This window comes from Erinaceus europaeus, chromosome 7 (genome assembly GCF_950295315.1).
Source record: "Erinaceus europaeus chromosome 7, mEriEur2.1, whole genome shotgun sequence".
Taxonomy (NCBI): domain Eukaryota; kingdom Metazoa; phylum Chordata; class Mammalia; order Eulipotyphla; family Erinaceidae; genus Erinaceus; species Erinaceus europaeus.
This window is the reverse complement of record NC_080168.1, coordinates 69,317,298-69,342,541: the sequence shown is the minus strand read 5'-3', so window position 1 is coordinate 69,342,541 and position 25,244 is coordinate 69,317,298. Positions and strand designations below refer to the sequence as shown.

General features: G+C 40.3%; 2 protein-coding genes across 4 annotated transcripts in view; both read left to right on the top strand.

The window, feature by feature from the left end:
• SGCG (sarcoglycan gamma) overlaps positions 1–25,244 on the top strand; it is a 42,990-nt gene extending 17,746 nt beyond the window's left edge. The window contains exons 3-8 of one of the 3 annotated variants that reach the window (XM_060194711.1): positions 8,312–8,413; positions 10,776–10,863; positions 14,537–14,656; positions 20,377–20,449; positions 23,436–23,559; positions 24,455–25,244. In XM_060194711.1, the coding sequence (XP_060050694.1) occupies positions 8,312–8,413; positions 10,776–10,863; positions 14,537–14,656; positions 20,377–20,449; positions 23,436–23,559; positions 24,455–24,628 (681 nt within the window). In that variant the 3' untranslated portion in view covers positions 24,629–25,244. Of the gene's footprint in view, positions 1–8,311; positions 8,414–10,775; positions 10,864–14,536; positions 14,657–20,376; positions 20,450–23,435; positions 23,560–24,451 lie in introns of all 3 variants that reach the window. The other 2 variants (XM_060194710.1, XM_060194712.1) reach the window with 2 other exon arrangements.
• On the top strand, positions 11,541–12,357 carry LOC132539447 (thymosin beta-4-like). Its single transcript, XM_060194713.1, has one exon. The coding sequence runs from the start codon at positions 11,859–11,861 to the stop codon at positions 12,096–12,098; it is 240 nt and encodes a 79-aa protein (XP_060050696.1). The 5' UTR covers positions 11,541–11,858; the 3' UTR covers positions 12,099–12,357.

The window sequence follows — 25,244 nt, the reverse complement described above, 5'->3', positions numbered from 1 at the left end:
ATTTAGGCAGATAGTTGTAGAAATATTAGTTAACCCATATCTGCAACCTTGGGAGAACTACTGTAGCTTACAATGGAGGTATTGGGGATCCAGAACTCTGGTGGTGGGAACAGTGCAGAATTGTACCTGTTATCTTGTAATTTGTAAGTCAATATTAAATCACTAAAAAAAAAAAAAGCTTATTGTGTATAGTTCCAAACCACTCCCACCACCAGAGTTCTATGTCCCCACCTTCTCATCTCTCAAAGATAACCAGCATAGTTCTCACAAGCCTCTGCTGACCTCAACTAAATCCGTGCAATGAGTGCCACCACTCCACATTTCACCTCGGACTGTAACCAGAGCACCAAGCCTGAGTGAGATGTCAACCCTCCAACTCCAATAATCTAGTGAGACCTTTCCTAACACATGGGACTTCCACCTAATTCCATTTCATATGGTGCATTTCCCAACAGTTACAGAACCTACAGGCCTAAGGGACAGGGCACATATGCATGTATCCATAAGTTAAGGGAAAATATATACCTCAAAGTAGAAGTGCTCAGTAGTCTGTTGTGACTAGACTGAAACCTAATAAGCTCGGCAATCAAGTATAAAAGCCTAAAGAAGACACTGTAAAGTACCTAATAAAGTATTTACTACTTAGGCCTAGACACCCTCCTCTCCTACCTCATATTTCACGTCTCTCAATCACTTTAAGTCTAACCTCATCAGATAAAGTAAGGAATACAAAGTCTGGATAAGGGCCAGAGACTGGCACACTTTAATAATGACCTTTTTGGTTACTACCAGGCCACCCATCATCTGGAGTTCAAGTCAGGGAATCCTTGGATTCTCACAAAAATGGGATGGGCATAGACCTCTAATAGATCCCTCTCTCCACCATCACTGGTCACTTCCATCAGTACTGTCATTATAAACCCTCTTGTGGGCCTCTCGAAGACCTTGCTTTCAATGTACAGCAGCAATGGTAGGGATTTCTCCACTCTCCAAAGGGAAGTTGGGCAACCTGCTATGCCACTTGAGGAAGACTGGTCCTGAAATGAGTGCAGCCTAGAACACTCCTAGCTGTGACCATGGACTGCGAGTTCAGACTGACAGGGATGCAGAAGTTACATAAGCTCCTGTGCTAAACAGGAATATATATGAGCCCTAGGTCAGATCAGTAAGGTCAATAGCTAATGGTGTGTGTGTGTGTGTGTGTGTGTGTGTGTGTGTGTGTGTGTGTGTGTGTGTGTGTGTTTTCCTCATATTTAGGAACTACTCTCTGCCCTAATCCAGCTTTCTAATCCTATTCTCAACTCTAACACCATCTTTCCAAACAATCTATTTAGCCCACCAGCATGTTAGCTATCAAGCTTAAGCAAAAATTATTCAAGTCATGGACCCTTTGGAACATACCTAAAATAGACTTTCTATCTTCTGCCCACACAAAGACACCTAATTTCATCTTCTCTATTCCTACTTTTGGGTTCCTGTTTATTAATGTATATCCTTTAAGAAGATAAAAAATCCTCAGAAGATGTATCCTCAACAAGAATTTTAAATTAACTCATTTTAGGAAGTAGCAGTTCAAAATCTTCCAACAAGGATCTTCGCATTAAGCAAACAAATCCCAGGCACATTATCTCTGCAGATTTCCTTTGATAAATACTTCATTGATGGGGCCAATATAAGTCTGATTAGACTGAACAGAGTTTGATTTTTAAGTAGCTTATTGGAGGGCTGGGGAGTCAGCATAGTTCTGCATAAGACTTTCCTGATTCAACAGATGAGTGGCTGAGAAAGTTGTGGAATACTATTCAGCTATTAAAAATAGTGATTTCACTTTCTTCACCTCATCTTGGAGGGAGCGTGAAGGAATCATGTTGACTGAGATAAGTCAGAAAGAGAAGAATGTGTGCGGTCCAGGAGGTGATGTGGTGGATAGTGTTGGACTCTCAAGCATGATGTCCCAAGTTCAATCCGGGCTGCACACGTGCCAGAGTGTCTGGTTCTTTCTCTCTCTTTAAAATATCTTTAAAAGAGAGAGAAAGAGGGAGAGATGAATATGAGATGCTCTCACTCATAGAAAAATGGTACCATGATGCCAAGATGCCTCCCCTGGGCAGATGACCTCACCAATGTGTCCTAAACCCTACCTTCCCAGAGTCCTACCCCACTAGGGAAAGATAGAAACAGGCTAGGAGTATGGATCAACCTGTCAATGTCCATGTTCAGTGGAGAACCAATTACAGAAGTCAGGCCTCCTCCCTTCTGTGCCCCATAGAGATTTTTGGTCCATACTCCCAGAGGGATAAAGAATAGGGAAGCTGGGGTGTCAGGCGGTAGTGCAGTGGGTTAAGCGCATGTGGCACAAAGCTCAAGGACCAGTTTAAGAATCTCAGTTTGAGCCCCCGGCTCCCCACCTGCAGGGGAGTCGCTTCACAAGTAGTGAAGCAGGTCTGCATGTGTCTGTTTTTCTCTCCCCCTCTCTGTCTTCCCCTCTTCTCTCCATTTATCTCTGTCCTATCCAACAACAACATCAATAACAACAACAATAATAACTACAATAAAACAACAATGGCAACAAAAGGGAATAAGTAAATATTTTTTTAAAAGAATAGGGAAGCTTACAATGGAGGGGATGAGATATGGAACTCTGATGGTGGGAACTGTATGGAATTGTACCCCTCTTATCCTATAACCTTCTTTATAATTATTAAACCACTAATAATATTGAAAATAATTTGAAAAATAAGAAAATACAAAGCAGAACTTGAAATGGATCTGGTGTACTGCACCAAAGTAAAAGACTGGGGTGGGGGTGGGGGTTCAGATACTGGAACATGATGGCAAAGGAGGACCTAGTTATGTGGAAAACTGAGAAATTTTATACATGTAAAACTACTGTATTTTACTATTGACTGTAAACCATTAATCCCTCCAATAAAAAAAAGAGAGAGAGACTTTACTGCCTGAGGTTCTGGGGTCCCAGGTTCAATCCCCAGCACCACCACCACCACCAGAGATGAGCTATGTTCTAGTCTATTTCTCTGTACCTCTCTCTTTCATTAAAACAAATAGGTAAAATATTTTTATTTGTTTGTGTGTATTTTTACAATACCATTGCTCAGTTATTGCTGATGATGGTTCTGGGGAATGAACCTGGAACTTTGGAGCCTCAAGCATGAGAATCTCTTTGCACAACCATTATGCTGTCTTACCCTGCCCAGTAAAATATTTTAAAAATAATAAATGGAAGTTAGATGGTAACACAGAGGGTTAAGTGCAGGTGGCTCAAAGAACAAGGACTGGTGTAAGGATCCGGTTTTGAACCCCTAGCTCCCCACCTGCAGGGGAGACCTGCTTCACAAGCAGTGAAGCAGGTCTTCTGGTATCTATCTTTCTTTCCCACCTCTGTCTTCCCCTCCTCTCTCCATTTCTCTCTGTCCTATCCAACACCAACGACATCAATAACAACAGCAATAGTAACTACAACAATAAAACAACAAGGGCAACAAAAGGGAATAAAGAAATATTTTTTAAAAAGAAAATAAATAAGAATGGGAAGACAGCATAGTGGTTATACAGACTTTCTTTTTTAAAAATATTTTTTAAAATATTTTTATTTATTATTGGATAAAGACAAAGAGAAATTGAAAGGGATGGAGGGCGGGTGGTGGTGCAGTGGCTTAAATGCTTAAGTGTTCAAGTGTTGCTTGTCTGAGAAGATTTTTATGCCTCCATCTGTTCTGAATGAATGTTTAGCAGGATACAGTAATCTTGGTTGAAAGCCTTTCACATTGAGCACTAGATATATAACTTGCCATTCTCTTCTGGCCTGTAATGTTCATGTGGAGAAATATGCTGCTAATCTTATGGGTTTTCCTCTGTAAATGACTCTTTGGTTTTCTCTTGTAGCCTTCAGAATCCTTTCTTTATCCTTATTCCTTTTCATTCTAAATATGATGTGTCCTGGTATCTTTAAGTCTGGATTACTTCTGTTTGGGAATTCTTTGAACTTTGGGCTTCTTGAACCTTTATGTCTTTTATGTTTTCTAGAGTGGAGAAGTTCTCAGCCTTTATGTCCTATAGAATGATTTCTCCCCCTCCCAACCCCCCACTTTCTTCCTCTGGTAGGCCTACAGTGCATATATTACTTCTTTTGAAGTCATCCCATATGTCTCTATTGTTGTCTTCAGTATTTCTTAATCTCTTTTGAGATCTTTACTTCTTTCTTAGTTTTCTCTATTTCATCCACAATCTTGCTAATTCTAGTTTCTGCTTCATTTATTCTATTCTCTCCCCCTTCTCTTGTATTTTGCAGCTCAGCTATTTTGTTACCCTGTTCTGATACCATATTAGTTTGTTCAGCTAGTTGTGCTCTTATCTCAGCTATTTCCGCTTTCAGCTCTCTAATTAGCTTGAGATTGTTAGTGTCATCTTTTGGAGTCTCTGTTGTTTCCCCATTTATTTTTTAACAATTTTATTTATTTGTTAATGATAGCGAGAGAAAGAACCAAACATCACTCTGGTACATGTTCTAGTGAGGATTGAACTCAGAACCTCATGCTTGAGAGTCCAGTGCTTTAGCCACTGCACAACCTCCCAGACCACTTATTTCCCCATTTCTGATTACATTTTTTTTCAAACTCTTTTCTCACTCCTGTTACTATTCCTCAATTAGTGTTTGGATCTTGTCCTCATTCTTATGTGCTTCTATCTTTGGGGGGCTTTTATCCAGGCTTTTGTCCTGGTTCATTTCTCCAATGTTTCTTCTTGGTTTAACCACTGTATATTGTGTGCTATGATGTCCCTCTCTCTGTACGTTTCAATCCACTGATCACTCCTGGATTGACTTGTGTCTAAGTAAGGTACTTAAATAGTTCACAGTTATGGAAATTAATAGTTATTTAAATGTTTTCTCAATCACTGAGTTGAAGCACAGTGGTTGTTAAAGCCTCTTTTGTTCTTTTTTCTTTCCTGTAGGCTATGGTAGCCTGAGGGATTTTTTCTATAAGTAGGTTTTTAACTTAATCACTCACTTCTTGCCAAGAGATAAAGCAGGATGGGGCAGAGATAGCACTGTGGTTATCCAAAGAGACTCCCACAATCCAAGGATACAAAGCCCCAGACTCAAGTTAGCATCTCTGCTGGCATCCAGAAACAAGCCTAGCAGCATTATTTGAACCTGTGAGTTTCTATACAAGTCCCATTGATAGTCTGTGGGTTCTGAGGTATTCACTGTGTTCTAATCAGAACAATGTCAATGTTTTTGTTTATTTGTTTTTTTATTTTCAAGTACTGTTTTTTAATTTGTTATTTGCAGGGGTTTGTAAATGTATTTGATTAAAAATCATAAAATTTTATAGGTGAAAGAAGATATGCTAATCTTATACAAATACCTTCATTTTAAAACCAGCCGGAGGATAAAACAAAACATGGCTAGCAACCATTAGCTTTGGTTATCTGCTTGTGTAAATTATTTACTTCAGAGATAGAAATGACAGTAACTGTATGGACTCCTCCCCCCAACCCCAAGTATATAATATTCTAGAAAATTCCTGCCATTTATTCTTTTGAATCCAGAAAAATCACCAGCAGATCTTCAGATTAGAATTCATAGTCTTGACATCTCACTTAGGTGAACTTTAGCATGTTAACTTCTTGGTGAAATTGTTGGCTTAAAATGACTTATGTTTACATAACAGTGTGATGTAACTAAGGCTACCAAAAGGCAAAGAGGTTAAAAAGTTGCAGAGTATTCATGAAGGGCTCTAAGTATTCATTTTTGTTAGGTAAAAAGAAAGAGATGTGCAAACTCAGCACACATAAAACAGCTTTAAAACAGTTTTCAGGGTATCTGAGAGTAGTGATGGAACTTTTCTGTTCTGACTGTGTTGGTGATTACATACACCTCAAAGGTTCATTTATTATTATATTTATTTAAAAAATGTAAAGATGGTGCTGGAACATACCTAAAAATAGACATCCTAGCTTCTTTCCATCCTATGATCCCTAATCTCATTCGCTATATTCCTATTTTCTGGTTCCTGTTAATTAAACATTTTGTTCTACTATTGCCACCAAGTTCCAGATGCTACTATAATCCCATCCTGAACTCTCTGGGCAAACAGCCTCACTGACATGTCCTGGAACCTCACCTCTCCAGAGCCCTACCCCACTAGGGAAAAATAGAAATAGGCTGGAGGTATCGATCAACCAGCCAATCTCTATGTTCAGCAAAGAAGCAATTATAGAAGTCAAAACTCCTTCCTTCTGTAGCTCTCCCCTCCCCCCCCCCCTTTTTTTTTGTCAGTACTTCCAAAGAAGGAAAATATTAGGGAGAAATGACCAGAGGGCTCTGAATCCCAATTCCACTGGGACCTGTTAACTTTTGTAACCAGGAACCTTTATTTATTTATTTTTAATTTTTTTATATTTATTTTATTTATTCCCTTTTGTTGCCCTTGTTGTTTTATTGTTGCAGTTATTATTGTTGTTGTTATTGTTGGATAGGACAGAGAGAAATGGAGAGAGGAGGGGAAGACAGAGAGGAGGAAAGAAAGATAGACACCTGCAGACCTGCTTCACCACCTGTGAAGCGACTCCCCTGCAGGTGGGGAGCTGGGGTTCGAACCGGGATCCTTATGCCAGTCCTTGTGCTTTGCTCCACCTGCGCTTAACCCGCTGCACTACAGCCCGACTCCTGGAACCTTTATTTTTATTCCATCATAAAATGAGAGGGAAGATAATCTGGATAACACCCAAGGAAGTTGGGTGCTGTTTTTCTTGTCTGAGAGAGAAAAGGAAAAAGTAAGGACACACTGAAGTTGTAATAGATAATAGATGTAGGGGTGACTTAGAAAGGAAGTGAAGCCAGTGCCTTAGAAGTGAATAAAAATAGACACACACACACACACACACACACGCACACACACACACACACACACACACACACACACACCATATGTATAACCTTGGGAGAATTCTAGCAGTTACTGCTGGATGGGGATGGGGGCACATAACTTTGGTGGTGGTAGTGGTATAGAGATATACCCCTATTATCTTATATTCTTGTAAGTCATTATTAAATAACTAATAAAAGAATAAATAAATAATAATAAAAGAGACTGGTAGTGGTACACCCAGTAGAGAGAATATATTGCCTGCCATGCACAAGGACCCAGATTCAAGGTCCCAGTCCCCACTTGCAGAAGGAAGGCTTCACAAGCAATGGTTCAATGCTATAGATGTCTTTATTTCTCTCTCTATCTTTATTTCCCCCTTCCTTCTTTACTTCTCTGTCTCTATCCAATAGACTTTTTTTTAATTGTGAAGAGAAACTGTGGAGCTAGTAGATAGCTTAGCCAATAGACACTCACCTTATATGTGTGTACAAGTCCCTAGGCTTAAGCCCCAGCATCACACAGGAGCACCGAAGCCCCAAGGAAACTCCATGAATAGTTTGGTGGTGTGGTGGTACTCCTTTCTCTTTTTCCCCCTTACTACCTAAATTTTATTTATTTATTCATTTATATATATCTCATTATTAGGACTTTTTTTAGATAAAGAGAAATTAAGAGTGAAAGGGGAGGTAGACAGGAAGATATAGAGAAAGAGAGACATTGTATTGCTCCACCATTTCTGAAGCTTCCCCACTGCAGGTGAGGGTGAGGGCTTGAACCTGAGTCTTTGTACATGGTAACCTGTGTGCTGCACAGGATGCACCACCACCTGGTCCCAAAATTTTAAAGGAGTGAAAAAGTCAGCCACGGAGTATTAGGACCATGGTCAAACAAGAAAAATTTGATTACTATTACTATGATTACTATGACTTTTTTCATAGTAAGATTTTTTTCTTACATGGTAGTAGGTTCTTAGATGTTATTGGAAAGTAAATCTTAAGTGTATTTCTAAATAATTCTTTGTATTTACACAGGATTTAATAAAAGGCTGACTATGAAACTAAAACAGCTAAAATTTCAAAAATTAAAAAAAATACAGAAAAGTGCCAATAGGAGACCACTGAAAATATATACATAATGGGATTGGATGGTGGAGCACCCATTTGAGGGCTCACATTACCGTGGGCTAGAACCTGGGTTCAAGCCCCTGGTCTCCACCTGCAGGGAGGAAGCTTCAAGAGTGGTAAAGCAGTGGTATGGGTGTCTTTCTCTCCCTAGTTCCCTCTCACATCTCAATTTACCTCTGTCCTGTCAAGATAAATAAACAAACAAACAAATAAATAAATAATGCATGGACAATTTAAGTTGATTCTGGAGAAATCAAAGTAGTAAAAACATTCCTCTTGTCTCTTCTCTTCCAGACAGGAATGGGCTACTTAGGGGTTAAAAAAGATGGACTTCGCCTGGAAGGGGAATCTGAGTTTCTATTCCCCTTATATGTCAAAGAAATACACTCCAGACTGGTAAGAACATGGCAAAACAGGTCAATTTTTGTTTTGTTAGTAAATGATGGCAAAACAGAAATGAATTATTGCTGTGAAAATAGAAAATCTTAGGTCTGGGCAGTGGCCTACCTGGTTAAGCGCATGCTTAAGGACTTGGGTTCCTTCCCACTTGCAGGAGGGAAGTTTCATGAGCAGTGAAGCAGTGCTGCAGGGTCTCCCTTTCTTCTTATCTCCCCTTCCTTTCTGATTTCTCTCTGTATTTATCTAATAAATAAATAGTTTCTGTGAAAACAGAGAAGCTCATTCTGAGCTGCCAGCCTCAACCTTCTCCCCTGGAAAGTGGGAACATGCCCCCTATTGCTCACAGCAAGCATTACAGAGTTTTCCAATGCACCTGTCAATATGAAGAACTCATCAAAAATGAGGAGTACAATGCACCAAACTTGTCCAAGATTGTGTTTTCTCTTTCTGCCCTTGTTTCTTAAGTTCCATCTATAAGTGAAAGCAGCAGATTTTATTTCTTGTGAAATTACTACATTTACTGAATGTCATGCCATGACAAACTATGGCTATTTTTAAATACACTCTGACCTAAAGGTATTCCTTGGGAAAGTAGTAGTATTTATATTGTTATACATTTGAAAATAGAGCATCACACTTGCAAATAATTACTTCTTATATTTAGTTTTTTTGGCTTAAGCAAATACAACATGGTTGTTCTCTTTGATGTTTTAAATGCTAGTGAGCAAACATCAGTCCCTTGTAGTAATAAAAAATGTATGTTAAAAAAAATGAGAAGCGCACGTCAAAAATCTTTTGACAAAATCTTTCCTGTTAAGTAGTCCAGGAATAATTTGTATCATTTTGATGTTGATATGTTACAGAGCAATTTCTACTTTACATTGCAAGCCACAAAATACACCTGCTACTGGCCAAAACTAGTAGAACATTTGTACTTATAAAAGAAAGAAAGAAAATGGGGGTCGGGCGGAAGTGCATGTGACGCAAAGTGCAATGGCCGGGCGGAAGGATCCCGGTTCAAGTCCCCTGCTCCCCACCTGCAAGGGAGTCGCTTCACAGGTGGTGAAGCAGGTCTACAGGTGTCTCTTCCTCTCTGTCTTCCCCTCCTCTCTCCATTTCTCTCTGTCCTATCCAGCAAAGAAAGACATCAACAATAATAATAACCACAACAAGGCTACAACAACAGGGGTGACAAAATGGGGGGGGGGAATGGCCTCCAGGAGCAGTGGATCTGTGGCCCAGGCACCAAGCCCCAACAATAACCCTGGAGGGAAAAAAAGAAAGAAAGAGAGAGAGAGGAAGGGAGGGAGGGAGAGAGAGAGAGAGAGAGAGAGAGAGAAAGAAAGAAAGAAAAAGAAAGAGAAAGAAAGAAAGGAAGAAAGAAAGAGAAAGAAAGGAGAGAGGGAAAGAAAGAGAAGGAAAGAAAGGAAGGGAAGAAGCTATGAAGGGCAGAAACAGTGCAATCAATAGCACAAGACCAACAGTGTCTCTGCCACCACCACCACCACCACCACCACCACCACCACCACCACCACCACCACCACCACCACCACCACCACCACCACCACTACCATGCCCCATTCCCAGGGGATGAATTGTGAAAGCTCTTTTGAATTTGTGAAAAGCAGGAAATGTTTGCCTTTTGGAAATAAATAGCCTGGTATTTGTTATAGGAGACCTAGCCATTCTCCAGCCTACCTCCTAACACATTGTGTTTTGGATATGGATGATAATTGAACTTTGATATCTTCAAAATAAAAAGAACACTGGTTAGAATTTGATTGTGTTAGACCTTCCCCTTGAGAACTGACTGGGCACACTGTAATACATGCACCAAGTGCTATAACTCCAAGACATTGTTTTGTGTGCTGAAGTGACACTGGTTTACTTCATTGTCTGTGTTTCCCAGTGCTTTTGACACCTCTTTGTAAGTCAATATTCACACTAGACCCATCACTAAAGTCCCCAAAGTCTCCTCTCCACCACCACTAAAACCTACATTATTTTATGGGGGAAATAGTTAATGCATCTGCTCCCATAGCAAATAAAATTATCTGGACCAGCATATTAGCTCACTTGGTTAGTGTGCCTGGTCCTCACCTCACTGAAGGAAGCTTCAGAGCTGTGATAGCTTTCTCCCACTCTCTTCCTCTCTGCCTTCTCTGTTCCTATCTAAAAAAATAGTAATAGGAATAAAAATCGAAGATGCTTAGATAATCTTAGCCACAAATGTACAGTACCATTGAATCTATGACTATGGGAAAATTATTGCACATAAATCCTAAAACCTACCTATCAGTGTAAAGGCAGTGCCATTGGAAATGGTCTCCACTCACCCAGTGGTGTGATCCCTTCCTAGGAATCATCTCTGCTTCTGCAGTCGACTCAGAATGTGACAATGAGCGCGCGGGACCCTGAGGGAGAGGTCACAGGCAGGCTCAGCGTGGGTGAGTCTGTCCTCAGCACAGTGTTTCACACTTCCATGGCCCCTGAATAGCGATGCTTAATGATTGGATGGTTTGTTCTTCTAAATCAAGCTGGTTGACCCCAGAGAATCATGAACATCACATGAAGGGAATGGCCCAGAGGATTTTTTTTTAATTAAAGTTATTCTGATTTCAAGAAGCAGAAAAACAAGGCCCAGGTGGTGGCTCATCTGGTAGAGAGCACATGTTATCATGTGTGAGGACCCAGGTTCAAACCCTGGTCCCCACTTGCAGGGAAGAAGCTTCACAAGTGATGAAGCCGTGCTTAAGGTGTCTCTACTTCTTTCTGTCTCTGTCTCCTCCTCTATCTCTCTGTCACTTTCTATCAAAAAAAAAAAAAGGATGAATAGTATGGGTGTTTAGCCCCATCAGTAACAATAATGGCAAACAAATATTTTTTAATTAAAAAAATTAAAGAAATTAAAAAATGGAGAACTATGCCAGGAAATATAGAAAGCATAATAATTGCTATGGTATACAAAAGAACTCCACAGGCACAAAAAGAAAAAGCAAAGATTGGCCTCAAAATAGCAGAGACAAGAACCGAAAACCAAATGTAAATCCCACCACTCTTTCCCTCCTCCCCATGGTATTCCTTTCCAGGGCAGCTCTGCCCATAAGTTCTACTTGGATACTGTGGCTGCATCAGTTCTAACTCTACAGGAACCCTGTGGCTCTTTATCTCATTGATCATAGTTCTCAGCACCAAGTAATTTAGTCTCCAGCTTCACAAGTACTAAATTCACAACAAAGACTCTAACCAAGCTAACTTACCTATTTATTCTTCTGAGTGCACTTTGGGTCAGTCATGTGCACACATTCATCTGTCAGTTAAGGCTAAAGAGTAAGGCTCCATGGGAGTGAGACCCTAAGGACCCTTACTAAAAAAAGAATAAAAATAAAATATAGATGAAAGAAATAGTAAAAAAGGAAATCACCTGGTGAAAGGAGTATGTATGTATTTTTTACACTATCAAGATAAGATGCGACACTTGGTGGCTGCACTGTCACAGGTCAACTCTCCGCTCCACTCTTGCCTAGCTCCGCTCTCCTCTGCAACCATGTCTGATAAACCCGATATGGCTGAGATTGAGAAATTCGATACGTCAAAATGGAAGAAGACAGAAACGCAAGAGAAAAACCCCCTGCCTTCAAAAGAAACGATTGAACAGGAGAAGCAAACTGGTGAATCGTAATGAGGCAGGCGACCCCAATATGCACACTGTACATTCCACAAGCATTGCCTTCTTATTTTACTTCTTTTAGCTGTTTAACTTTGTAAGCTGCAAAGAGGTTGCATCAAGTTTAAATGACTGTGCTGCCCCTTTTCACGGCCAAGAACTACTGACAACGATGGCCAAGCCTGCCTCTCCCACCCCTTGGCTGGCAGGGAAGGGAAAGAACTTGCATGTTGGTGGAGGTGGAAGCTGGGTGGGAGACTGTGAAATCTAGAGTCAAAATCCTAAGGTGGTCTAAGGTGGCCTGCAGGCTATAAAATGCAGTTACATCAGAGTGCCATTTTTTTTTTGCTCAGTAATTTTAATTATTGGAATGTACAATTTAATATGCAAATAAAAAATTTAAGCCTGAAGAAAAAGAAGATAAGATGCTAAATCTTGATATGCTTAATCTAAGAAATTGGATGGTAGTCCCTTACAATGGGAAAACAGATGAGAGTTGGACTGAGAAGATAGCATAATGATTATGTAAATAGACTCACGCCTGAGGCTCTGAGGTCCCAGGTTCAATCCCTGGCATCACTATAACCAAAAACTGAGTAGTGTTCTGGAAGAAGAGGGAGAGAGAGAGAGAAAAAGACCTTGTCTGAGGAAAAACATGGTTATTATCCTCTTTCAAGTTAGGCTGCTAGGTTGGGTATAAAAGATGAGTTCCTTAATTTTTTTTTTTTTGCAGAAATGTAAAATCTTTGAGTTCTATAGAAATGGCTGTATTATGAACTCTTCCATTTAGCAGTAACTTGGACCCCACCTACAGGGGGAAGCTTCACAAACAGTGAACAAGCTTATCTTTTTGTTTGTTTGTTTAATATTTTCCTTACTTGATAAAACAGCTAGTGCTAAGTATGAACGGGAGTGTGCTACTAAATTCTAGTAAGCAATTATACCCTAGGGTTAAGCCCCCAGTAAGAAAGCCATACTATAGGGGGCCAGGCGGTGGTGCACCTGGTTAAGTACACACACTGCAGTACACAAGGACCCAGGTTCAAGCCCCTGGTCCCCATCTGCAGTGGTGAAGCAGGGCTGCAGATGTCTCTCTCTCTATCCCTCTCTATATCCCCCTCACCTCTTAATTTCTGTCTGTCTCTATCCAATAATAAATTAATAGAAAAGTATTTTTTAAAAAGCTTCTAAAAAAAAGAAGAAGAAAGAAAGCCATACTGTACATGTCTCAGTGAAGTTAGAATCTTAAATAAATTGTGTATTCAGGGACTGGGAGATGATTCACCCATTAGAGCATACACTTTACTATAGACAAAGATCAGGCTATGAACCTGTGGCCACAACATGGGGGCATCATGCAAAGGAAAAGCTTCATAGACAGCAGAGCAGTGCTATGAAGTCTCTTCTTCTCTGTATGTGTCTCTCTGTTAAACTATCTGGAAAAAAAATCTAAGGGGGCCAACCCATGGTGCATCTAGCAGAAAATACATATTACCATGAAGAATGACCCAGGTTCAAGCCCCTCAGTCCTCACAGGGGGTAGCCGCATGAGTGGTAGAAAAATATTGCAGCTGTCTCTTTTTTTTTTTTTTTCCTCCTCCAGGGTTATTGCTGGGCTCAGTGCCTGCACCATGAATCCACCTCTCCTGGAGGCCATTTTTTCCCCCTTTTGTTGCCCTTGTTGTAGCTTCGTTGTGGTTATTATTATTGCCCTTGTTGACGCAATTCGTTGTTGGATAGGACAGAGAGAAATGGAGAGAGGAGGGGAAGACAGAGGGAGGAGAGAAAGATAGACACCTGCAGACCTGCTTCACCGCCTGTGAAGCGACTCCCCTGCAGGTGGGGAGTCGGGGGCTCGAACCGGGATCCTTACGCCGGTCCCTGCGCTTTGCGCCACATGCGCTTAACCCACTGTGCCACCGCCCGACACCCGCAGCTGTCTCTTTTTATTTCCCTTTTTATCTCCCCTTCCATCTCAGTTCCTCTGTGTCTCTATCCAGTAAATGACTAAAGAAATTAAATTAAACAAATGTCTGTTAAGAGTTTTAGAATCGGGTAGGTGTGAAATCTCAGTGGCCATCCTGGCTGCAAAAACATAAAATAAAATAAAGTGTATGTTAACAGAGGGTTAAAAAGCATAATGGTTTTGCAGAGACTCCTCTCATGCCTGATTCATCGAAGACCCCAGGTTTAATCCCTCATACCACCATAAGCCAATGCTGAGCAGTGCTCTGGTAAAATAAATAAATAAATAAATAAATATAAATAAGAATAAGATCAATCATAAATTGTATGTCAGCTAAAAAAGTTTACTCACAGAACAAAAATAGTTATTGTTTCTTAAATATTTCATCATCTGTTTTTGCTGGATGACACAGCATGTGTGAAAATAAAAACTTTGACACAGTTTACCGTCAACTTGTGCTAACTAAACATTTTAACACATTCCTCAGGTCCCAAGATGGTGGATGTCCAAAGCCCACAGCTTCAGATCAATTCCAAAGATGGCAGAATGTTATTCACAGTGGATGAAAAGCAGGTAGTGGTTGGCCCAGACAGACTTCGGGTAACAGGTGAGCACACACTACAAGTTTACTTTCAGGGGAGTCAGGCAGTAGTACAGCAGGTTAAGCGCATGTAGCGCAAGGATCAGCATAAGGATCCAGGTTTGAGCCCCCAGCTCCCCACCTGCAAGGGAGTCAAGGGAGCTTGTGAAGACAAGCAGTGAAGCAGGTCTTCAGGTGTCTGTCTTTCTCTCTCACTTATCTAAGTCAGCTTGTTTTTTCCAGATAGAAAGGGAGAGGCATAGAGCCAATAGGAGACCAAGAAATAGACCACAGCACTGAAACTTCCACCAGCATGGCAGGGGCCGTGTTCAATACTTGGTTGTGCACCTGGCAAAGAAACGGCACTACCCAAGTGAACTATTTTGCTGACTCTATCAACCCACTTTTAAAAATGAGAAACCTTAGTCAGCTGAGGCATGGTTACTTGCCTGAGATCACTCAGTTGAAGCAGGAATAGAATCGAGATCAATCCAGAATCTTAGTCTCTAGGTTACTCAGCTAGAGTGGATTTCCAGTTACCAAGAAAGACACTTAGGTTTCTTGGCAATTTCATCGTTAGATTAAAAACTACATTATATACTTCTGAAAGAGTTACTCCCTTACTTTTGATAGAAAACAGAGCAGCTGTTCAGCTCTAGCATATATTAGTATCTGGAGCTGAACCTGGAGCCTCAGATGCAAAAGTCCTGAGCTGAGAAGGTAGCTTGATGATGGTTGTAGCTGATGCTGATGCAGCATCTCTGGGGACCACACTGAGACTCACTGCCCTACCCTAACTTGACCAGAGTCAGGAAGAAACAGCATATCAGCAACCCACAGATGCTCTTGCACACACATTCATGTCATCTTATAGAACAGGTACTTGATCTCTTTATTCTAAGCACTTCTTCTCCCTAGCGAAACTCTCTACCTGAAATATCTCTCTCTCTCTCTCTCTCTCTCTCTCTTTCATATCATCATCATCAACAACAACAACATCAACTTGTTGTATTGTCACAGTGTCTTTGTAGCAAGCTAAAAAACTTGTCACAGGATGTCTATGAGTGGTGAGTGTAGGGACAGCACAATTTGAACCCTAACCTGCACATAGTAAGAGAGTAAAAGAATTGGTTTTGGGCTGGCAGAATAGCTTATCTGGATAGTGCATCTGCTTTGCCATGAACATGATCCAGGTTTGAGCCTAGCCCTACTGCACTGGAGAAAGCATCAGTGCTGTGATGTCTCTCTCCCTCTCTCTACCTCTCTCCTTCACTGCCTGTCTGAAAAACCTCAGCTGAGTAGACTAATAAAGTTATACCAGTTACTTTTTATAATTTTATAGCCACAGATGCAAGCTTACAAGAAACATAATTACATTGAAAATTAGCAACCATTTACTAAGAATTGTTCTGTGAAACCTCTTAGAAACCCCTCATTTTTTTCTATTCAAACATATTCTGAAGACAATTTTCTCTGAGGCTGAACACTAATTAAATAAACAAGATTATACAATTAGGCACTTACAATTCAATTACAAATAAACTGCTCCCCTCATTTAAAGATAACACATGCTAGTGTATCAGCTTTATGTCTGCTTACAAGCACAGTAGCATTAGTATATGTTTCTGTAAAACAGCTAACTGGTCATATTAGAACATAAGTAATTGGCATATGCTTATAAATATATTATGTAGTTATATTTCCTCATAAAAATAGTGCCTCTGGGTACTCTTTAACTTCCTTTTCTTAGGGGAAACATACTTGATGCCATCTTTAAATTAAAATCATCCCTGCTACTAGGAGTATGTATCAACCTGTCAACACCCATGTTCAGCAGGGAAGCAATTACAGAAGCCAGACCTTCCACCTTCTGCATCCCACAATGACCTTGGGTCCATACTCCCAGAGGGTTAAAGAATAGGAAAGCTATCAGGGGAGGGGATGGGATACAGAGTTCTGGTGGTGGGAATTGTGTGGGGTTGTACCCCTCTTATCCTATGGTTTTTGTCAGTGTTTCCTTTTTATAAATAAAAATTTAAAAATAATAATAATAAATAAAATAAAATCATCCCTGCTACTGAAATACATTGCAAGTCCAACTTCAGTTTTACAAAAGTGATACATTTACAGACAATAAAATATGTGGCTACTTTCTTTTTTTTTCTTTTTTCATTTTTTATTTTTAACCAGAGCACTGCTCAACTCTAAGACTAGAGTCTCAGGCCTGAGAGACTCTTTGTGTAATTCTCATGCTAACTACCTCACCAATTTTTTTTTTTACTGATGATACATTTTATAAATTTTTTCCTAGAACATGGTGCTGATCTGGAATAAAGACTACAAGGAATACAAGTATTATACAGATTGATGTGCTAAATTATTTATCACTGCACAAGAAACAGAAAATGTCTGGGGCAGCCAAAATAACTCACTAGAATAGTATGTTGCTTTGCCATGTGCATAACTCAGGTTCAAGCCTGGCCTCCACTTGCACTGAAGGAAGCTTTAATGCTCTCTCTCTCTCTCTCTCTCTTCCCCCCCTCCCTCCCTCCCTCTCTCTCTCTCCCCCTCCCTCCCTGCCTCGGTCTCTCCCTGCCCCCACCCTTCTCCCTCTACCTCTCTGCATTCTCTATAAAAAAGTTGTCTTTTAGGTAAACCAGGAAATGTATTACAAAATTTGATTAGTATCATTTACTGTTGAAATGCTAATGTTTAATATCTCCTTCCTCTGCACAATGGTTACCATTATTATTCAGCTTTGCTTTGAGTTTTTATTTGATTTTTTTAAAGAGTTATTTATTTTTAATAGAGACAGAGAAAAATTGGGTGAGGGCAAAGAGCAAGAGAGAGACCTACAGCACTGTTTCACTTATGAAGCATCCCCCTGAAAGTGGGGACCTAGAGCTTGAACCAGGATCCTTGTGGAAGGTAACATGTATGTTCTACCAGGTGTGCCATAGTGTGTGTAGGTATGTGTGCTTAAGGAGATGTATCCTGTTATAGCAAGTATGAGCATCTGTTTTTTCTCTCTCTTTTAGTACTTTATTGTTTATTTATTTGTTTGTTTATCAGATTACTGCTCAATTCTGGTTTATTGGGGTACTAGGGATTAAACCTGGGACTTTAGAGCTTCAGGCATGATAGTCCTTTTGCACAACCAGTATGATATCTTCTGAACCCTTAGCCATCATCACATCTGTGTGCACTTTCTTTTTAGTTAGTCATAGTGTTGATGCTAATCATGCCTCTACTTCTGATCTGCAATTTTGAAGTTATATTTTGTACTAATTACAGACTCTTACTTCATGTGCCACAAACTATTATTTCCTGAATGAAAGCTTTCAGTGCACATTTTGTCATGTCCTCATATGAAACAAAATCGGCAGTGAATCACCTTAACAGCCTCTTAGCCTATGTTTTTTGTCAGTGCTTCCTTTTTATAAATAAAAATTACAAAATAATAATAAAAATAAAAAATAAAAATCATCCCTGCTACTGAAATACATTGCAAGTCCAAGTTCAGTTTTATAAAGGTGATACATTTGCAGACAATAAAATATGTGGATGCTTTCTATTTTTTATTTTTCTTTTTTTTAAAGTTAATATAGTCAGTAATAGTATATAGGAAATGTGAGAGCATTGTAGCTTGCTAAACTTGTGAAGAATTCTGACAAGACCTTGTGTTTAAGCTTCTAATTTCTCACCTTCTTATATGAGACACTGACACCCAGATAACTTTTTTCAATATCAAACATCAAAATTAGTCCAAGAGTTTGTAACTAAAAGCATTTATCAAATCATTTCAGTGTTTTCGAAAGAGGACAGTCTACACAATGAGAAGGAAATCCTAAGCATTTTGGGAGGGATATCATTTTACTGGCAGAGAGGTTGATGGATACATAGATACAATCTCTTACCTCCCCTTGATAAGTGTCTGCACAATGGAATACTACTCAGCTATTAAGAATGGTGAATTCACCCTTTTTGCCTCAACTTGCATGGAGTTTGAAGGAACCATGTTAAGTGAGATATGCCAGAAAAAGAAGGATGAATATGGGATGATCCCACTCACGAACAGAAGTTGAGAAATGGGAAGTCAGGCGGTAGCACAGCGGGTTAAGCACAGGTGGCACAAAGCGCAAGGACCAGTGTAAGGATACCAGTTCGAGTCCCCGGCTCCCCACCTTCAGGGGAGTCACTTCACAGGCGTGAAGCAAGTCTGCAGGTGTCTATCTTTCCCTCACCTTCTCTGTCTCCTGCTCCTCTCTCCATTTCTCTTTGTCCTATCTAATAATGACGACATCAATAACAACAACAGTAATAACTACAACAATAAAACAACAAGGGCAACAAAGGGGAAAATAAATAAATTTTTTAAAAAATTTAAAATCAATTAATTAATTAAAAAAATAAGTTGAAGGGAGTTGGGCAGTGGGGCAGCGGATTAAGCGCACATGGCACAAAGTGCAAGGACCTGCAGAAGGATCCCGGTTGGAGTCCTCAGCTCCCCACCTGCAGGGGAGTCGCTTCACAGGTGGTGAAGCAGGTCTGGAGGTGTCTGTCTTTCTCTCCCCCTCACTGTCTTCTCCTCCTCTCTCCATTTCTCTCTGTCCTATCCAACAACAATGACATCAGTAACCACAACAATGTTAAACAACCAGGGCAACAAAAGGGAAAATAAATAAATATTAAAAAAATAATCTTTAAAAAAAGAAGTTGAGAAATAAGAACAGAAGGAAAACACAAAGTAGAATTTGGATTCTGTTTGGTATATTGCACCAATTTAAAGGACTGGGTGGGCCAGGGGGTGGGAGGCCTCTAAAGCCCTGGTGCATGATGGTAGTGGAAGACCTATTCAGGTGGAGGATAGAGTGTTCTGCAGAAAATTTTAAAAAATGTACACATGTACCAACAACATTTACTGTAAACCATTAATCACCCATAATTTTTAAAAAATTTGAATAGGTTTAATAGATTAAATGGGAGATAAAACTTATAGCAACTCCATTAAATAATTTGATTACTTTGAGATTTGAAATAAAAAGTGTAGAGGACTCTTTTAAATACAATATGAAAGACACACTTGGATGACCCTATGGAATCCTTGGCGTTCCCAGTGAACTAGGTTGGTTCATTTCTAAACAAGGGCCATGTTTCCTGCCTCTGGGCTACTGTTCTTGAGAATCATTATCTGTGCACCAGATGATGGTGCACCCAGTTGAAGACACATATCACCAAGCACAAAAGAATCATTGTCTGCCGTGTGTTCATAAATGTCTGTTTTATGTTATATGAGAATCCCTACAGCATATGGATTATTACAAGTGTGGACTTTAGGGTTGGCTTTTTGTGCACCCAGTAGAGTGCATACATTGCCATGCACAAGGACCTGGGTTCAAGACCCTAGTCCCCAATTGCAAGGGAGAAGCTTCACAAGCAGTGGAGTAGTACTGCAGGTGTCTCTCTGTCTACATCTCTATCTCCCCCCTCCCTTCTTACCTCTCAATTTATCTCTGTCCTATCAAAATAAATGAATAATGAACTGAGTGAATATTCAAGGGATAGTTTTGAGGTTTAAAAATCAACCTGCTTATTTATCACGACTTAGAAATCTAGAGAAAAACACAATCACTTTGAGAAAGCTGGAGGGCAGCTGTGTCTCTTTCTTCCCTATAGCTGAATGCCTCATTTGCTTGGTGTTGTTTACATGATTTCTCTTAAATACTGCACCTTTTGTTTTTGTTTAGGACCTGAAGGGGCTCTGTTTGAACACTCTGTGGAGACACCCCTTGTGACAGCCGACCTGTTTGACGAACTGAGGTAAGAGTTTTGTTCTTCCTTAGAAAATAAGTGCTTGGATTCCGCTTGTTTTTGCTGGAATTCTGTGCTAGCATTATCACCATGTCCTTGTTCCTTTAATTGTCTGGATTCTTATGAAATGACTCAGAAACACTGATTGCTAGAAATCACATAATTTTTAAAACTTAGAATTTTTTATTTTTTTCTATATATTTCCTGATGCGCCTTGAGATACAGTTGACACAGGACATACGTTTTACTCATAAAAGCTAAAGAATCTGTCAAATTAATCAAGTGAATGTACTTTGAAAATATTAAATGATATTTCTATATCCATTTCTGACTAGTTACTACTTACTAAAATCCATTATTATTTTTTACAATTATTATTATTACTATTATTTAGCCAGAGCTCTGCTCAGCTGTGGTTTATGGTGGTACTGAGAATTGAACCTGGGACCTGGAAGCTAGAGGCATGAAAGTCTTTTGCATTACTATTGTGCTATCTCTAAGGCTCCAATGGCTAACGCTAAAGTGTTGTTTTTGACGGGCTGGCTTCACGGGCGGGTAACAGACGACCAGGGACTCATGGTTGAGCTGTAGGCAGTATCTCTTTATTCATGCAGGACGCAGTGCAATCTATACCAAGCTAAGCTAAACTAACTAACTACAAACAATCTTGTCCTTATAAATCTACTAGCCCAGTAGGGTGGGAACAGGATGCGACACAGAGAGGGTGGAGAGAAAAGTGACTGGCGAAAATCAGGGTATGACAAGGAGAGGGGGCGGAGCAGGCAAGAATTCTACCACTGAACCACCAATGCCCTGGAGGGAGGGTGGTGCTTGTTAATAGTGGTTATGTAAATAGAATACAGTGGTTATGTAAATAGAATGCAGTGTTAAGCAGGGGGGATTTAAACCAAATGAAACAGAAGGGGTTTTTAAAAGCATACCAACACTAAAGCAGGAAAAATCCTGCCGATCTTCTGCCCTGCTTTTCTCCAGCCCTCTATGCTGACCTGGATCACTGCTTCTGTTTAACACTCTTCTGTTCCACAAGCTTCTAGGTTTGTCCCTTTTCAGTCTGTCCTTCATACCAAAACTAAAGGAACTGGGAGTCGGGTGGTGGCGCAGTGGGTTAAGCGCACGTGGCACAAAGCGCAGGGACCGGAGTAAGGATCCTGGTTCGAGCCCCCGGCTCCCCACCTGCAGGGGAGTCGCTTCACAGGCGGTGAAGCAGGTCTGCAGGTGTCTATCTTTCTCTCCCCTCTCTCTCTGTTTTCCCCTCCTCTCTCCATTTCTCTCTGTCCTATCCAACAACAAAAGCAATGTCAACAATGGCAATAATAATCGCAACAAGGCTGCAACAACTAGGGCAACAAAAAGGGGAAAAAATGGCCTCCAGGAGCGGTGGATTCATGGTGCAGGCACCGAGCCCAGCAATAACCCTGGAGGAGAAAAAGAAAAAAACAAAAAAAAAAACTAAAGGAACTTTGTTACATGCGGCTCTCTAGAATGTTCCCTAGACTCTGACTCAGGCATAGAAAGATTTGGAGCTCCCCAGGATACTCACACCTGCATAAACAACACAGCAACACTACTGCTCTGCAGCCTGGCCCCAGCTTCATATTGCTACACAGCTATTCCCAGCTCCCACAACTTATCTCACTCCAGGAGACCTCAGAGATGTCTGCTTGCCCTTCATGTTTGATTTCTGTCAGGTGCTGCAGTTTTTTCACTCTTGTCTTTCACCAGTTCATTGTTTTCCCCTGAAAATCATCAGCAAACATTTCCAGAAACACCTACCATCAGAGCAGAATCTTTGTACCAGTTAAAGAAAGAAAACTGGGGGGGGGGGGGAGGTTGAGCAGTAGCGCAGCATGTTAGGCACACATGGCAAAGTCCAAGGACCAGCGTAAGGCATGGTTCGAGCCCCCGGATCCCCACCTGTAGGGTCTCGCTTCACAGTTTGCAGGTGTCTGTCTTTCTCTCCCCTTCTTTGTCTCCTCTTCTCTCTCGAGTTCTCTCTATCCTATCCAACAACAACATCAATGACAACAATAACAATAGTGCCCCCCCACAGGTGGAGAGCCAGAGGCTCAAACCAGGATCTTTGCACAGGTCCTTGTGCTTTGTACTATGTGCACTACTTCCCAGTCTCTAATTTTTTGTCATTATTGGGGGGATTAATGGTTTACAGTCAACAGTAAAATACAGTAGTTGGTACAAGAACAAGGACAACAAAATGGGAAAAAATAACCTCCAGGAGCAGTGGATTCGGAGTGCAGGCACTGAGCCCCAGCAATAATCCTGGAGGCAAAAAAAAAAAAAAAATCGAGTAAAAACTAAAAAGAAAGAATGGCAGTCCTATGTAAACTTGAAATTCACACATACACAAAGACATTTCTGAACGGAGAGATGCACCCCTGATTTCAAAGCCATACTATTCATGATAACCGAAGTATGGAAGCAACCTCAGTGTCCACTGACTGATGATTGAAGAAAGAGATTATAAGAGGGCTGGTGAAATAGCTCCCTCAGATAGTGAATTGCTTTGCCATATGCTCAAGGGAACCTCAATGCTATGTTTCCTTCGTCCTCTCTGCTTCTGTACCTCTCTATATCTATCTATCTATCTATCTATCTCTCCATCTAAAAAAGTCGTCCGGAGCTTTTGAGTTTCTTGTTCACAAGTCATCTTTCTTCTGAGAGCTATGCTACAGTGTCTAACCATGTAAAACTATAGCACAGGGCTGGGGCTGACTAGTGTTTTCCATTGCTTTTAAAGAGCACCAATTTCATGTACTCTCTTGAGTAAGTAATGTATTTACTATAAAGAACACTGTTTCTGCCTTTGCTGGTGAATAGTGTATGTCAGTACATAAGAATAGCATGAAGATGCTGTACACCCTCTAAACTGCATTCTCTGTGCTAAGATGCTCACTGAGGAATTTCTGGGATAATGTTTTATTGTTATTATCTTTTTCTTGTTTCCTTCCCATTTGAGACTGGAGTCCCCCACACGGAGTTTAAGCATGGATGCTCCAAAAGGTGTTCACATTAATGCTCGTACTGGGAAAGTAGAGGCTCTTTCTCAGGTGGATATCATTCTTCATAGTAGTGATGGAGAGGTGAGTTCAATAGCTCAAGCTTTTTTTTCCCCCCCAAAGAACTTATTTTATTTATATTAATGAGAGAGAAATACAAAGAGAAAGACCTGAGCACTACTCAGCTTGAGTATATGGAGGTGCCCAGGGATTGAACCTAGAACCATGGAGCCTCAGGCATTAGAGTCTTTTTGAACAACCATTGTGCTATCTCCTCAGCCAATTTTATTTCCTTCTACTATGAAGACACCCTAGACTGATCTGATTGCCCCTTAAAATGGTTCATAATTCCTAATTTCCAATCTCAGTCTTTGTGCTGAAATATGAGAAAACTACCATAGAATCAAAAATATCCCATCACTTTCATTTTATTTTGGTTGACTTTGGCTTTTCAATATCTAACAACAGGCAACTGAGTTTCAAATTATATTGGTCACCTAGGGAAATGGTTGATAGCTAATGGGATAAATTTTACAGAAATTTATCTTACAGAAAATAGAAACAGAATTAATTCCAACATCCACAGGTAAGGATTATTCAGATGGTTCTGTTTTTTATGGCCTATACATAATATTAATAGAGAGATTTAACAAAGTGGATCACAAGAGAAATGTGACCCAGCAAAAACCAAACTAAGTCATTCTGAAAAATGGTTTTGAGATGCAGTATCGGAGTAGTCCTAGCTCAGCTAGAAAAATGGATGAAAGAAAGCTACTTCCTTATAACTTAGAAAAGGAATTCTAAAGCTCAAGCCTAGATGGGAACTAGAATTGGAGTCTAAAGTATCAGGTCACTGAATGAATTCAGTCCCGTCAGGGACCAATTTCATATTCTATGCAGAAAACTAGTTCCTAGTTTGGTCCATTTTGAGAACATGAAGTTCATGCGTTCATTCTTTCTCTTCTTTCCTCCCAAGCAGCTTGTCCTGGATGCAGATACTGTGTTACTACCCAAGTTGATTCAGGGAAGTGGGGGCCCGGCTGGCAGCTGGCAAAGGCTCTATGAAATCTGTGTGTGCCCAGACGGCAAACTGTACTTGTCAGTGGCTGGTGTGGAGACCACATGCCACAAAAATACTCAAGTGTGTCTCTAGACCTTCAGCAGCTTATAAAGAACACCACCTGCTCACCTCAGCCTGATTTCCTGTCTCCACAGTTAGAACTATGCCCAGACACTGAGTAGGGGCACAAAGACTCACTTCCATAGGAGGCATTCCAGAAAAACACACTAGTGAAAGTTTTCTGATGAAATGACATGATCTCAGAGTGGTAGGTGGAGAAGTCACAGAATGTCAGAAGGAGGGGGGTTACTCCCATAGGTCAGTGTTTATCAAACCTCTGTGCTTTTTCTTGCCTCTCTCCTTCATCTATTGTATAATGAAAGAGACAGTGGAGTAATGGGTTGGTGCACAGAATTCATGATATTCCACTCTGGATAGCCATATCCAACTCTGTGTAAAAACAGCACCTGAAGAAGCATCTTGGCCTCAAAGTTCTGAGATGTTGCCATCATTTCACACAGACTTGTATGTTCTTCCTTCACTTTTAGGCAATGTGTGTTAGGTTTCACCAGGAAATCTTCAGGCTTTAAAAGGGTTTTGATTTTATTTTCAAAACATAGTCAAAGGGGGGGAAAGCTATACAAAAATGAATCAATCTTTTTATAGTTAAAAAGCAATAAATATCAAGCTACCTTTTCCATAAATTTAA

What these genes read in the sequence shown, in the direction of transcription:
- LOC132539447 (XM_060194713.1), top strand. Translation starts at nt 11,859, where the DNA reads ATGTATTTTTTACACTATCAAGATAAGATGCGACACTTGGTGGCTGCA.